General features: G+C 38.5%; 1 protein-coding gene, 1 long non-coding RNA gene and 1 other non-coding gene across 5 annotated transcripts in view; 2 read left to right on the forward strand and 1 right to left on the reverse strand.

Annotated features, from left to right (window-relative positions):
- The first annotated feature begins 5,101 nt into the window (after positions 1-5,101).
- Positions 5,102-11,852, forward strand: LOC108273696 (uncharacterized). Of its 2 annotated transcripts, XR_008397697.1 has the most exons (6): positions 5,102-5,167; positions 5,322-6,028; positions 6,326-6,416; positions 10,098-10,202; positions 10,547-10,574; positions 11,286-11,852. It is a non-coding gene; the product is annotated as an uncharacterized LOC108273696 (long non-coding RNA). The 2 variants fall into 2 exon arrangements; XR_008397695.1 differs by lacking the exons at positions 5,102-5,167; positions 5,322-6,028; positions 6,326-6,416 and adding an exon at positions 8,888-9,791.
- On the reverse strand, positions 7,207-7,288 carry trnaf-aaa (transfer RNA phenylalanine (anticodon AAA)). Its single transcript has one exon. It is a non-coding gene; the product is annotated as a tRNA-Phe (tRNA).
- A 1,930-nt stretch (positions 11,853-13,782) lies between the features above and the next one.
- LOC108273545 (NACHT, LRR and PYD domains-containing protein 12) overlaps positions 13,783-15,916 on the forward strand; it is a 38,232-nt gene continuing 36,098 nt past the window's right edge. The window contains exons 1-5 of one of the 2 annotated variants that reach the window (XM_053685130.1): positions 13,783-14,109; positions 14,269-14,390; positions 14,851-14,967; positions 15,396-15,450; positions 15,600-15,804. In XM_053685130.1, the coding sequence (XP_053541105.1) occupies positions 14,338-14,390; positions 14,851-14,967; positions 15,396-15,450; positions 15,600-15,804 (430 nt within the window). In that variant the 5' untranslated portion in view covers positions 13,783-14,109; positions 14,269-14,337. The remainder of the gene's footprint in view (positions 14,110-14,268; positions 14,391-14,850; positions 14,968-15,395; positions 15,451-15,599; positions 15,805-15,916) is intronic. The other variant, XM_053685129.1, reaches the window with a different exon arrangement.

The following is a 15,916-nucleotide window of genomic DNA, read 5'->3' on the forward strand; positions in this document are numbered from 1 at the left end:
CCCAACACCCTGAAATCGCTCTTTCCTCATCAGTATGGCCACACGGGTCTGTCTGATTCTGATGTTCGGCGCATGTACGACAAAGTGGAAACATAAGCTTACCACCGGTCCTATAGGGAAAGACAGGGTGAAGCAGTTTTCGTGGTGGCAGTACTGTAGCCTTGACAAACCCATAATAATTTTCAAGAGGTTCAAAATCCTTGAAAATTATTTGTGGATGTCCTATGGGGTAACATTTTTTGGCCTGGCAAAAGGGGTACAAACTTTTAAAGTCGACATATTGTATTTTTTCACTATTGTCGGCTTTGTGATACAATTTGTACGCGTTAGTACGACCACCAAATAGCGCGTTGCGCAGTTTCAATCATTAGGATGTGTGTAAGTGGACATAAACGCCATTACAGCGACATTGTTCTGTTTAGCGTTATTCCAATCACATTCCCACATCACCTCAACATCGAGACCATACGCCTTTTCCAAAATTTCGACCTTATCATCAAACTGTCTTCTGAGCAAAGCGTAGGGCACTTTTGATAACAGATGTAAATGGTTTGGGTTATAACGACATTCATGCCCGTGAAACATGCATCTGTCGAATTCGAAACTGTATTTCACACCATCCTTTTCATAATAACCATCGAGATGATATTTTCCAATCACCATCTCTACATGATTTAAAGCGTGCTGAATGTTCACGCCGTGTGTTGTTTTGACATATTCAAGCCATTCAATAGAAACGGCTGAGTATGACTTGTTCTAATTAGTGTATGCATTGTTATGGGTCAGAGCTAGTGTGTCTCTCGGTAGATAGTGGGTTTTATACACGGCCATGCAGCACTCTGCCAAAGTGGTGTATCTGAATGGGTCGAGTTTGGTACATTGTATGAATTCGTCACAGTACTTCATGCATGCCTCACGGAGCAAAACGACATCGTTCTTGCCGTACATGGCGAGCTCTTTTTTAAAATCAAAAATCATACCACTTATCAAACAGAGCCCTCTCTTTGTCAGACATTGTCTCATAGCCGTAGAAATGCTTATCAGGGAATGGGCCTACATAGTCTTCATTTTCTATTCTATTGAACAGATGTGGAAAATAGCCTTTCTCAGCACAGGTTAGATTTAACGCGGCAGATGTCATGGACAGACACATAGGGATGAAAGAGTAGCTATCGATGAAACGTTGCTTGAATGTCTTATCATACATTAAAATGATCCGACAGCCTTGCATAGTAATTTGGAGTGTTAGCCCTGCTTTTGCAAAATATTCCAATAGTATAAAATTGTCAAACCCTGAAGCGTTGTGTGCAACCCATGTGTAATTCTGATAATGAGGCTGTCTAAACTTTTTAACAAGTTGATCTATACAGTCTGTACCAGCGGCTGTGAACTCTTCCCCTTTAAATGTAATGGCGCATACGAAATTTGCTACGTGTTTACCGTCCGTGTGTTGTGTCTTAAAATCATAATGAATGTATTTGTCGCTTGGTGGTTCCATTTTTATCAGTTGTATGAAACATTGGTGTACTCAGTCATTAACCAATTCAGCTTTACAATGGATAGTGTTCTGCAGGGCACACGTTTTTTTTGGTGCGGCTCCGTTGACATTATATCGCCTATTACATTTCTGACAGTATTTAGTGACATCACACTGAGCGTACTGTTGTCCTGTTTGTGTTTGTTTATGCGCATTGTAACAGTAGGCTGATCTGCAGTACCGCAAACACTCGTGACATTGCCTCATTTTGCCGACGTATTTATGACAATCAGGTGCACTACGTACATCGCAAACGTATTTACACCTGTGGTCTACAACGCCGTATCTCCAAACTATTAAATCTGAGTCTCGGTACCACCGTATAACCACCAACAGACCCACCCTCTCTTACGATAGACTCAATAGCGGCTTCGGATAACCCAAAATCTGGCTCCGAAGGATTAAACGATTGACTGTCTGACCCCCACCCCACCTGCTGTGAATTTGAATCGCTGTCTAACAACGAATTAGGCAGTGGTGCTGTTTGAACCTCAGTCACTGATCTAACACTGTTAAATTAGTCCAACAAAGTATCAGTGGTAGACTGCTGTCTATTCAGATCCTCCATTGTCCGAATTAAACACTGTAACGTCTCTGTATTGCCACGCTGTTCAAAAGTACACAGACCATCGTCGCATCTTCTAGATTTAATTGCAGCTCCCAGATTACTCGAGTTTTCACCACACCGCTTTGACATTTTTACAGATTTTTTAAAATTGAAACAAAAATTAGTAGAAAAACAAAAAAACAAACAAACAAAAAAACACACACAGTAAACCAGATACGAACCAGCAAATAAACACACACACACACACACACACACACACACACACACACACACACACACACACACACGGGTATAAAATACTTATTGTATAACTCACCCGAGTTTCTTGTTTTTAACCAGCTGTACAAGCTGTTTTAACAATTCCGTCGTCAGGTGTTGATTGTGATCAACGGGTCGAATTTCCCCAGCAAGAAGCTTCTGGGTTGCTATGATTTGTTTGTGTGTGATGGTATGGTTTTGTAATGTTTCCACAACACTTTGATTATAAAGACGCTGATTCTTCTCTATAATGTCCAGACGCTCGGTGACGCTAGCAAAAGTCTTTTCAAATCCTGCAATACGATCTTCGATGGCCTTGAACCCGGTTCGTGTCACCTCCGCCGAGTCTCTGTTATTGTCTATAACAACAGTAGCCTCACGACCAAATGCTTCTTGGTTTGAAGGCAGATCGTCTCCAGGAACCGGGGTAAATACACAGGCGTCCCACGAATCAAACAGCTCCTGATTCCAGTTCAAACAAGAGTCTATAGCGCTCGGTTCATTCACAGCTGACTCTGTTGGGGTAGAAAAAAAAAACACACAAAACATTACTTAGGATACCGGCACTAATTAGGATGATGAAGCACTCTTAAAAAAAAAAATATATATATATATATATATATATATATATATATATATATATATATATATATATATATATATATATATATATATAAAATACATGCTACATACCGTCTGTCGATTGTGGGGGAGATCTCGATCGTTTACGTTTAGACGTCGCGACCCCCGCGCTGTGGACCTGAGCGACTGTTTTACGCTCGGCCTTTCCAGAGCTCGTTTTTATACCGCGTTCAGTAGAAACCGCAGCACTATTTTTGAACTCGGGTGCAGCGATCTTGTTTACAATATTTGACAAGCCTTGAACAGTAAACAAACGAGCACAATACATAAGAAAACATCTTAAACCGCTTTTAAACATAACAGCTAAATATCTCATTACAGATCTTACCCAACACGGGGTTTTCCAACCTGACTCGCGGGACTTCTGTGCTCGCCCCTTTGTGTAAAATAAAGTAAAATCATTAAACACATACACAACACATCATACATAGGATCGAATATTTATAAAGAATAACAATGTACGTACCGCTTGCCTTGTTCAGAAAATTTATTTCGTCTACGATGTCCGGAATAGACACAATGTCAGCATCACCTGTAACATTAGAGACCTGTTTTATCCATCACAATAAACCCATAAATTCGTTTATAAATAAAAACATTCTTAACAATGTGTAATAATAATAAAAATAAAATTAAACCGTTACTCTTACGATAGACGGCCATCTCCTCTTTGAAGTATTCTCCAAAATAAAATATAAAGCTTTAGCGGTGAGTTAAAACGAGAATCGACGATTCGCCTAAAATTACACAGCGCTCTGAAACACAGCCGAGATTTTAGAGACTTCTGCGTAACTGACCCTACTTTTAAACATAACGCATACCTATTGTAGGGTGTGTCGTAAAGCTATTAACACCCCCGCAGACACTCATTATCATGAACAATCTGTGAGATCACACCGCGATCCCCCTGGTCATAAAAAAACTCTTGGTCAGGAAGAAACAAAGGGCCATAAATTAAGCACTCCCAGAGAAACGCAGGCCTGACAAGGACGAGGCCATAAATTAGCTCTCTAGTTCTACCGCCGTGATTGACATTTTGACAGAACGTACTGGCTACGATGAAAACACGTGTATGGGTGTAGAGAGAGAGAGAGAGAGAGAGAGAGAGAGAGAGAGAGAGAGAGAGGCGTGTTTGAATACACGTATGTGTGGGCGGGGTTTAGCGAGAGTAAGGTGTTTCAGTTTAACTTCATTACTGCTTAACACAGACACTGGAAGACATCTCTTGAAAAAAAAAAAAAAAACTTCTCCTAGTTTAAACATCTTTTAACCAGCACTTTAACATTTTTACCTCGTAAGGATCTTTGTTTAGAAGTCATGTAATATGCGCTATTCTCTTTAAACAGCTCTTTTAATCATTTTTACATCCTAAAGGTTTCTGTTTAGAATGTATGTAATACAAACGATTCTTTTAAACAGATTCTTTAAAAAAAAAAAAAAAAAGACGCTTTAACTCCTAAACTTTTTATTCAAAGGTAAACCGGGATCCCTAAAAACATAGTCAACAATTGTTTTCATTTATTTCACAAAACAAATATTCTACTCATATACGTACACATTCAAACATCATGCTTTTCTAACAGTGTGTTTACACAAACGAAATACCCCCACACAGTAACACAAACACATCCCCATATTAAAAACATTATTTCTTTTCAGACGTATTTCACCCCACCAAAAACCAAACTCATTAACATAAACACCTTTTGTTGGAAGGGGGCCAACCCCCCCCCCCCACCTCTCACCTCTCCACAACACCCCCAGACACAAAGGAGCCAGATTGACCAGCTACACTCGATAGGGTTACCCCTCTCACCACCCCTACAGACTTGCCAGTCAGGGAAGCACAGAGGGTCATAAATTATCAAACACACTACTTTGATTGACAGTTTGACAGAAAGTGTATGATATAACTACTTATGCGGGGAAAAAAAACTGATTAATCAAGTTACTGCTGTGTAATTTCAAAGAAATATATCCAGATGTAATTGTTCACTAAGATTTATTTTTATTTCATCTTTTACTGGAATACGAAATCTCTTGCATACAAAACTGCACGTACGCACGTACAAAACCAAAACCTACGGAGCTAAGCACGCGCATGCGCAGATATTGTCCCTAAACCACGTTGGATTTCATTGTATAGGCCATATCTTGATCTGGTATGTTTGTGTTATATATGAATGGATTGTTAAATAGATTATACTCTAGGCATTTCCATGACGTGTAAAAATGTTTATTTTATATACCTGAATAAAAGATTCTGAAGTCCCAATCCCTTCGTTGCTAATATGTGGTCGAAATCGCGTTTAATAGAACGTGTAGTGAGGAGCTGAGAGAAAACTACATCTTTCCCCCTGGAGTTGATTCTCTCACAGCCTCATCTGAGTGGAGCAGCAGAGCTGGACACTAACTCAAGGCAAGTCATGTTTTTTCTCCTCATCTTTACACATAGTTATAAATCTGTTATGTAGTTTAATTCAATTAAATCGTTAAACAGCGCTTCAGCTATACGTTTTAAAGAGGAGACAGCTAACTAGCGCTTAGCCCTAAGATGAAATCTACCGAAAATGATTGAAGCTGTGATGTAGAGAGTAGAAACTTCTTTTGAGTAAAATCTAACATGTTAAAGTTCAAGGCTCAAGGTTTACTTCTTCCTGTGGACCTTTTTATTTTTACACCCATTTCCCCACAAAAATGTTAGCTTTCTAAATAGCCAACATAATTAAACTAAACCATGGACACCTGGGGCAAATCAAAGACATCCTCACACATAACCCAATACTCAAGCAGGAAGAGCATGAACCAAAACAAAGTCATATGTCCACTTAGAAACCGCGCCGCAGTGCCATCTGCCGGCCGTGTCGTAACAATAATGGCGTTTTTGTTCTATACTCTTTACGTTAGGTTTATCGAAATTGTTTATTCACACTGCCAGAGGTGTTCAGCCAGGAATTCTTCATTCTCAAAATGCCACTGTGGTTTAATAAACTGGACATTGGCCTCTTGCTGGTTTTTGGCAGGTAAATTATTGATTATGATATGCCTGGAACAATGCTGTTGTTCTGTGCTTTTGAGGTGAAATCAGTGCACACTTCCTGTGTTGAAGTATGCCAACCATCTATTATCATAAATGTTACAACTGATTTTTAAAATAAATGATGATTATATGCTTTATCTTCATCATCAGTTTTTTAAATAGGAAAAGTTGGACAAATGTAGAATTGTCCAATTACTGTAACACTAGTATATGCAAAAAGTTGTAAAACCAACTGGTATGTATTAATTGTGTAAGAGTGTGCCTTTTCTGTCATCTCTAGTGTCACCATCGTTGCAGCTCCATTTGTGACACCAGTCAAGCGTAAATATTGCTCTTCCATAGAAGTTACATGTGTGTTTGATGGTAGTGGGGTAAGTCTTTATTACACAACCTAGCTAATTTAAGGAAAAACCAACATTTAGTGTCTTAGCTAGGTTTTGGGCACCACAGGCCACTAGAACAGTTTCAGTGGGCCTTGGCATAGATGCTCCAATCCTCTGAAGTGAAGAGATGAAAACCAAAAGATCTGTATAGAGAGTGATAGAACGACACTGGTCTACTAAGATGTGGACAAAAAAGTAATACGGTCGGATGAGCCATCCCTCTCCATATTCTCAAGTGGTTGAGGTCACCTGTGGCATACACCAAGAGAAAAGGAAAGGCATGAATGCTGCACCCCAATAACAGGGGTCTGCTGGCATGTTTGGGTTCTCTTGTCCCCTTAGAGGAAGAAGCTACTGCAAATCAATACAAAGTTGCTCCAAGTGATCACCTTTGTCCTACGATGAAACATTTCTTTCCTGATGGCAGTGGTCTCTTCTAGGATGACAATGCCCCTATTGCCCTCACTGAATGGTTTGATGAGTTCACAGTCACCAGATCCCAACCTAGTTGAACACCTATGGGAGATTTTGGACTGCTGTGTTAGACAGTGCTCTCCATCTACCGTCTGGGCAGCTCCTGAATGTTCAAAGGGACAACACCAGACTCTCTGTTCGCACAGAATGAAAAGCATTTATTCATTCATTTGGTGAATTCTCAGTTCAACAACTGTAATCTTTTAATAGCAATTAATGTACATGGTGTTTTAGTGAAGAATACAGTCAGATTTATTGCCACTCTTGCTAGCCCAGCTACTGGAATCATAAACCATATTTCAGACCTAGTTGGCAGGATTTGAACCTGCATGGGGAAACCCCAATGGATTTTTAGTCCATCGCCTTAACCACTCAGCCACAATTACACAAAAAGTCTTGCTTCAGCATGGACCACTGTCTGATCGCAATTCCATGCACTTTGTTTCAGAATGTATAGGCTTCTTTTAGGGACCCTGCTCAGGTATTTTGGCAACACAACGAGGCAGTGTAGTTGGTTCCCTTGGCAACCATCTATGGACAGTGCCATAAAATCAAGACAGTGCTATAATTTGAAGCCTAGAATGGGCTTCAATGAACAGTTCTTAACCATAGTGTGGCAAACAGAAGCTTAAACCTGTTTGTAAGCATCCTAAACTATACATTTCAAGTGACGTGACTTAAAAAATGACACCATGTAAAGAGGAATTACAATACAAACAGTCTTTTAGACCCTCAACAGAGTGCAGCAACTGGGCAGATTGTCAGAAGTGGCATTTGAACCCAAACCAGGCTTAAGTTTGAACTCTAGAATGGGCTGCAATTAGCAGTTCAAACTATGCAGGGACATTTTAATGGATTTCTTGAAATATCTCATCAGGAACAACCAAATGCCCCCTCAACAGAGTGCAGCAAAGGAACTAAATTTCAGGAGTGGGATTTGAACCCACGCCTCCAGGGGAAACCATAACCTGAATACAGCACCTTAGACCACTCGGCCATCCGGATGCATTGAAGGTGCACGTGGACCATATACAGGTGTTATGTTGACCATATGAGTTGTATAAACACTTGTATAACTGGTCGAATATCTACAGGCAGTGATTTAAAGGAAACCCATGCAGTATTTTGACACAAATGTTTCCAGGAGAGGAGAACACTTTTTAAGGTGACATACCTGGATTTTTAACAGCTCCATAATTTGTCATACAAGCTTGGGTAACAGCCACAACAAACCATGTTTCAACTGCCCTACGGCAAACCAAATCACGGAGGTAGTGGGGTAGCGGGCGGGAAGACCAATTGTATTTTCGCCAGTCGAAATGACGCGTCAACATCAGAGCTACTGTCACATTGGATTTCAGTGTGGCTTGGGATGCCAACCATCTAAGGTCTGGGCAGATCCAGACTCTTTATTAGACATTGAAATGAACAACGCCTGAGTCCTTCATCTCAGAATTAAGTAGTGGGCAAGTCGAAAAATCTCAGTGAAGACTTTGTACAATAGCAGGTATGCAATGATTGTATACTTTTATTGGTAATTCTTCCAGGTGATAGTGAAGAGGTCAGTCAGCATTATTGTTACAGTTGATATCCTAACAATGGCTCTGACCTGTCTGAATCATTTGGTAAGTGCTATTTGTTGGGGTAGTTTTCAGTGATTCAGACAACTGAATCAAGAAGACTTTTTATGCAGGTTTTAAAGTTTTAAAGTAAGTGCTTACAAGTTGGGGCAACTTTCAGTGAATTTGGACACCATGAATGTGGAGTGTGAAACTATAATCACATTCATTGTTGTTGAGATTCTAACTTAAGTGTTTCTGTTTATAAATATTTCTTAAAATTCTTGCACAAGTATTTAGTGAAACATATGCTGAAATCTCTTAGGCAATACCTTTGAATACATCAGTGAAAGCATCATTTGGCTGTGTACCTACTCTCAATCGAGAGTGATAACTGCCTGTCAATGTGCGAATCACCTGGAGTGATCTGCCATCATCACTTCTATTGTCACATTGGATTCTGTGGGTTGGACTGTGAATCATCTCAAGTTATGATCAGACTCTAAGCATTCAAAGGAACAACACTTGACTCAGGCCCCTCAGAATGAAATAGTGGACAACAGGTAAATTCTCAGTGGACAACTTCTAGGATAGCAGGAATGTAGGGATTATATTTGTTGTGGTGAATACGGCAGGACAAGATGCAAAGAAGAAGACCACCCATCTGTCTTATTGTCACAGTTGTTATTCTATCAATGGCTCTGACTTTCCTGAATGGTAAGTGCTATTTGTTGGGGTGGTTTGGGTGATTGAAGCAACTAAAGATACTTCTTTTTTTTTTTCATTTTATTATTGTTTATTTATTTATTCATTCATTTATTATAATTTTTTTTTACAATTTATTAAACGTTAAACAGTTTGGACAACATCCAATACTTTCAAAAGAAAGCACTATTAGATTACTTCAAATAGGAGCACTTGATTTACAATATATTCATAAGTGCTTCTCGTTGAGGCAGTCTCATCTGTGTATTTGCCTTTACCGTCTTCTGTGACTGGTGCAATGTGTCTCTGGATGTTACCCCAATTGTATCACATATACTTCAGTTTTAATGTCATTTTCTGCAAGCTTTGGTACCTTTCAGTGACGGCAATAATAGGAAATGTTGAAACCGTAATATTGTTTCACTTCATAAAGATTTAGTTAAACTGTTCCCAGTGTATTTGGTGTAATTTATTCTGTCTACTGTTTTTTCTTATATTCACATGAACTGTTTAACGATCATCAGCGCTTTTGTCCCTTTGGATTTCGATGTGAGTTGGATGCGAACCATGTAGACTCTACATCATCACAATCAAAACACTTGGAAGAATTGTGTTCATCCCTCCAGTTGAGTTCAGAGACTTGGAGAATCAATGTCAAGGAGCACTGAAGCTGTTCTAGCAGCATGTGATGGCCCAACACCTTACTGAGACACTTTAAGCTGTTTTTTCCTTTGTAGCCTGTCTGTATGTGAATATAGGATTAAATCATACACTATAGTATGGTCCATGAAGTAGTTGCAGTTGGAAATGTAATGTAACTGAAAGAGAGAGAGGCATTTTGATTTTGATTATATGATTGATTTTTGATTCAGTTTTCAAATGCTTCTTTGTACTCAGAGAGGTTATTTTTTGTCTGTTGACATTATTTCAGGGAAATTGATGCTTCCTAAATTTGAAAATGGCACCGAGGTATGATTCATGCTGGAGGAGAAAAGTCAAGAGCCAGCAAAGTACTTGCAAAAGATACAGAAGAAAGGTGAGAAGATTTCAGACGTCTTTGTTGTTATATGGACAGCTGTTATTATGTTCTTCTCCGAGCCAAATTTCAGCAGCTGCTTTGCTTCTGACAGCATTGATAAATACTTTTATATAACTAAGAAATTGTTTTTTGTTTGAAATGACAGTTTACTAAGAATATACCTGCCAATTTATTGAGTACACGTGAATAAAAATAATGCAGTATAATTTTGTAGACTGTAAATTGTGGTGCTCTTGAACTGTACTGAGTTATATTGAGGTCTTCCTAATATTTTGCACATCCAGTTGAAATATGCATTGTGGTTGAAGTATGATAACTGTATTATTTATCTCAATTTTTAGCTAGACACACGAGGAGTAGAGAATGCAGGTAACAACTATTCAAAAATGTAAAACATCTAACTCCATAGAGTAATGAAGTGTGATCAGTTTTCTACACAAAGAATTTTGGTTCCATAGTAATTGGGAAAATGAATATGGTATACTGTAAATTATTCCCTCAGACTACTTCCAGTGTCAGCACTGACTATTTTGGTATAAACAAAGAATTGGCTGGAGAGGGCTTGGACAGCAGCACACTTATCTGACAGCTGAAATGTGTAGGAAGGTGCTATGTCCCTGTATCCATCCAGGTGTGTCTGCACAGTTGGCTGACATGCTTAGTGGGCTACCATAATGTCATTTGCACTGTATTCATATAACTGTATAATAAATATTCAGATGTTTCAAAGATAGCATCTGGTCTATTTATATAGTGGCAATGTAAGAAATACCATGTTATAGAGCTTTAAATTGTGATCGGTAGTAGTGTTAATAGTGTTAACAAAACACTACTTACTGATGTGAGACTTGCACTTGTACTTGAATTGGTTTACAAAGCTTTAAATGGCAGCTCAGGTAACTCCGACACCTTGATGTCTAGTGATTGGTAATGTGTTTAGACTTACAGAATTACTATGGAAAATAACCACAAGGAGACTAGTGAGCCACAAACTTACCAATGCTGCTTTTCAACATTTTGTGTACATGACTGACAACAAATCTATAAAACGTATTACATTTTTCTTCTTTTGGTTTCTAGAATCAAAGTGGAGGCCAGGTGACTATTGCACCGAAGGAATACCTTGTCTTCCTGAACATATTACATTTACACCAGTTATGAGTCAGTTCTGAGATTTTGGCAGTTTGCTTTAATACAGCTAAAATACTGTCTTCCTTGTCTAAATGGCTGCATTACAAGAAAGTGATCATTTTCTGAAATTGAAAGACACATGGAGCTGAGTGATATTAATGATAGACTCTAACTGATTATCATCCTCGTTACTAATAAGCTGTTTTCCCAATGTCTATGTCCTATTTAAGAGCAAATAATATTGTTAGATTATTGATGTTGAAATATCCAGTGAAAAATATGTAGATTTGCTTTTGTCTGCATTATGTAACCCCAATTTTCACCATGTAAATATCAAAACATATTTAAAATGTCTTGGAAGTTTGTTTTTGTCATGCACAAGCATATCAAATACATTACAATGAGGACCATGTATTTGAGTTTCTTTATGATTTTTTTTAAAGAAACCATTAAGTTTGGATGAGAAAGTGTTGGAGATCTTTATTTGTGCTGTCTGAGCTCACCATGAGATGCACAAATTAGACTGGGATGAGAATAGACTGAGATCATAGAGAGAGCTCTCTGGTTTCTCTGCCAGAGATCAAAAAGGCACCAAACTTGAGACAATCTGAGAATTATTTGAGAGAGTGATGAGATCTATTTTGAAACTTAAAAGGAGGCTACTTTGAGATTTTGTGATGCTTTTTCTCCAGGAGAAAAAATTGAGAAACAGGAGAAATAAGCCACAATCTCGTTTTGGTTTCTCACAGACCTCATTGTTGTCTAGGAGAAATGCATGAGATGTTTTTGAGAGCTCTTTTCTAATTTTCTTTTCCTCTGGGTTTGACTGATGTGATTGTATAAATGGCTGATGTGATTGTATGTTTGGCTGATGTGATTGGATATTTGGCTGATGTGATTGGATAAATGGCTGATGTGATTGTATAAATGGCTGATGTGAGTGGATAAATGGCTGATGTGATTGTATAAATGGCTGATGTGATTGGATAAATGGCTGATGTGATTGGATATTTGGCTGATGTGATTGGATAAATGGCTGATGTGATTGGATATTTGGCTGATGTGATGGGATAAATGGCTGATGTGAGTGGATATTTGGCTGATGTGAGTGGATATTTGGCTGATGTGATTGTATAAATGGCTGATGTGATTGTATAAATGGCTGATGTGAGTGTATAAATGGCTGATGTGAGTGGATATTTGGCCGATGTGAGTGGATAAATGGCTGATGTGATGGGATAAATGGCTGATGTGATTTGTATAAATGGCTGATGTGAGTGGATAAATGGCTGATGTGATTGTATAAATGGCTGATGTGATTGTATAAATGGCTGATGTGAGTGGATAAATGGCTGATGTGATTGTATATTTGGCTGATGTGACTGGATAAATGGCTGATGTGACTGGATAAATGACTGATGTGATTGTATGTTTGGCTGATGTGATTGGATATTTGGCTGATGTGATTGGATAAATGGATGATGTGGTTGCATATTTGGCTGAGGTGATTGGATAAATGGCTGATGTGATTGCATATTTGGCTGATGTGACTGGATAAATGGTTGATGTGATTGTATGTTTGGCTGATGTGACTGGATATTTGGCTGATGTGAGTGGATAATTGGCTGAAGTGATTGGATAAATGGCTGACATGATTGGATAATTGGCTCATGTGACTCGATAAATGGCTGATATGATTGGATAATTCGTTGATGTGATTGGATAAATGGCTGATGTGATTGGATATTCAGCACATGTGGCTGACGTACACAGCGCAATGGCAGTGCTCACACATTTTTTGTTAGGGATTAACATGATGTAGTCACATGATGTATTCATATTGTTCCCATTTTGACAGTGTTATGTATTTCTTCTTCCTATTTGTGAAGTTCTGTTCATTGTCACGTTCAAATAAAAGAAGAAAAAAAAGTGCCTTTCACTGGTGTTTAGTTCACAAAATGATCAAAAAGCAGTCATGAATACACAAACATGAACATGAACAACAAGTACATGAACATTGCTCATGGTTATTAAGAGATATTAGCTTATTGGGTTGAGTATTTTATCTATCCTGCATACTCAAAGTAGAGCTATTAATAAAGATAAATCAGGTTGATTTTGATTATATCTGGATCAGGGAAATTCATTACATTAAGAGAGCAGAGATGACCGAAGAATTTAAAGATGGAGGCCTACAAGCCATCGGTTTGAATTGTATAAATGGGACCTTGAAAATTAAATGGTTAAAACCTTTCCTAAACAACATCAACTTCTGGTTCCATATTCCCAGAGAAATATTTAAGAAATTGGGAGGGATCAGATTTTTACTTAGATATGATTTCAATGTTTACTGATTAAATTATCGCATCTTCACCAGCAGGTCATGTTATATTGGAAACAGTTGCACCTCCAGGATTATTTTAAATGCTGTAATTACAAAATTAAAAGATTGGAGATGCCCACTTTGAAGATAAAACCTTTCGTAGCATGTGAAAATGCGCTGTTATATTTTTACTGTTTAATGTTTTACTGCAGAATCACAAAAAATCCACCATTAAATATTGTTCATTTACGCACACACACACACACACACACACACACACACACACACACACACACACACACACACACACACACACACACACACACCAAGGCCCTTCCTGCTCTGCAGAATAAACCAGATAAACCAGTTAGACGGTGTCAGTAAAAGTAAAACTAGGCAGCTCCATTTTGTGTGGAGGGGAAAATAAACCATTTCAGGAGTAAAAACACAGTGAGTATCTAAATCTAAAGCTATAATATATAAACACACTGAATGTACACCAGATGCAGAAGAGTTTTGTGGGTTTGTACTGAAGTTTGAATGTACACAGGTTGTTTTATGACTTGATACCGTGAATATTTCCTGTAAGTGAACTCTGTGCTGATACAGGGTTTGATTTAACACACCGATGTTGGAGTGAAGTAAACGTGTGTCCTGCTGTAATCTGGAGAAGGAGACATGACCTCCAACATGAGTGTGTCTGGAGAACAGGACTTAAAGAAAGATGAGAGGTGAGTTACTTTTCCATTCACCAGCAATAAATACACACCGTCTCATGGGAACAGATCTGTATCTCTAAACACTCACTAGTTTACAGAGGAACTAAACTTTGGTTTAAGGTGTTTAATAGCAGTGAATATATCACTGATCTGATCTAAGAACAGTTTAGAGAAATCATTCACTGAGAGAAGAGTAAAAAGGACTGTGTAATGTGGAGGAGAAGAGCAGCGTAGCTTTGAGTCAGTGAACTCTACAGGCTTTAAGACCCAGCTGAGTCAGTTACCTGTGATTGGGACTCCTGACATCAGTGTAATTCCTGAGGTATGAGGCGTGTCTCCTGTTTGAATAAGTGTGCAGACTGTAGCTGAATTAAAAAGATGGAATTATTGGTGTTTAATGATGAACACATTGTGTAACAGTGCTGAGACAGCAGAGTATTAATTATTGCTGATATTTCTGTTCTAATTACAGAATGATGGAGGGAAAGAGATCAGACTCACCAGAACCCAGCTGTGTGTCCATGAAGAGTGACACATCAATGGGTATTCCACACAACTTCAGAGACAGATCCAGTTCTCCTGATGTGAGGTCAGTACAGTGAGGTGTTTTACAGCAGTGTTCCACCTGATCAAACTCACTGGTCTCATTATGAAGCCCTTCATGATCTTTATCAGGTGTTGAAGCAGTAAAACACTAAAGTGTGCAGTGCTGCAGCTCTCGGACTGGCAGTGAGGAAAACTGCTTTAAGAGTTCAGTTCAGCCTGCAGTCCCTGAGCTGGAGGGTCTGTGGTGCTACACAACAACATTTACATCTGGGACATTAATGACTAGATTTTATTAAATTTTATTAAAAACTATTTTATTCATAAACATGTTAGTGTCAGTGAGGAAACCCTGAAATCAGTGTATTGTGTTAAAAAGATAGTGTTAAATATCTGTCTCTGTATGTATTAGTGTGTTGTGCAGCTATGAATACATATAGTCTATATTACATCATGTGTTTTATTTGTTCACAGACCACAAAAGAAGAAATCAAACATCAGCAGAAATCAGCTGGACTCCATATTCAAGGTGTGTGTGTCTTTTTAATGTGTGTAACTTGTGTGTGAGTAGGTTGCTGTGGTAATAGAAAGAGACCTTTCTTCTTTTCATAAAATAAAAGCATCTCTCAATGTGTAACATTCTAATATTTAGATGTGTTCCTGTGTGTTTCTAACCAGGAGCTGGAACACAAAGTCATCACTCTGATAAAGAATGAATTGAAGAGGTTTAGGAAGCTCCTAAGTCCAAATTACCCAGCATGCTCTGAGAGGGAGGTGGAGGATGAGGAGGATCTGCACAGTGTCAGAGAGGGAGCGCTGAAGATCACACTGCACATCCTGAATAACATGAACCACACAGATCTCGCTAACACACTGCACAACAGTAAGAGCTCTGAATCATGGCTTTATTCCATCAGGTTCACTTTAGAAAGAGGAAATAGTTTTAGATATGAACACCTTTAGTTTGAAGTTTGAGTTTAGTATCATGTACATCT

This window comes from Ictalurus punctatus, chromosome 13 (assembly GCF_001660625.3).
Source record: "Ictalurus punctatus breed USDA103 chromosome 13, Coco_2.0, whole genome shotgun sequence".
Classification (NCBI taxonomy): Eukaryota; Metazoa; Chordata; class Actinopteri; order Siluriformes; family Ictaluridae; genus Ictalurus; species Ictalurus punctatus.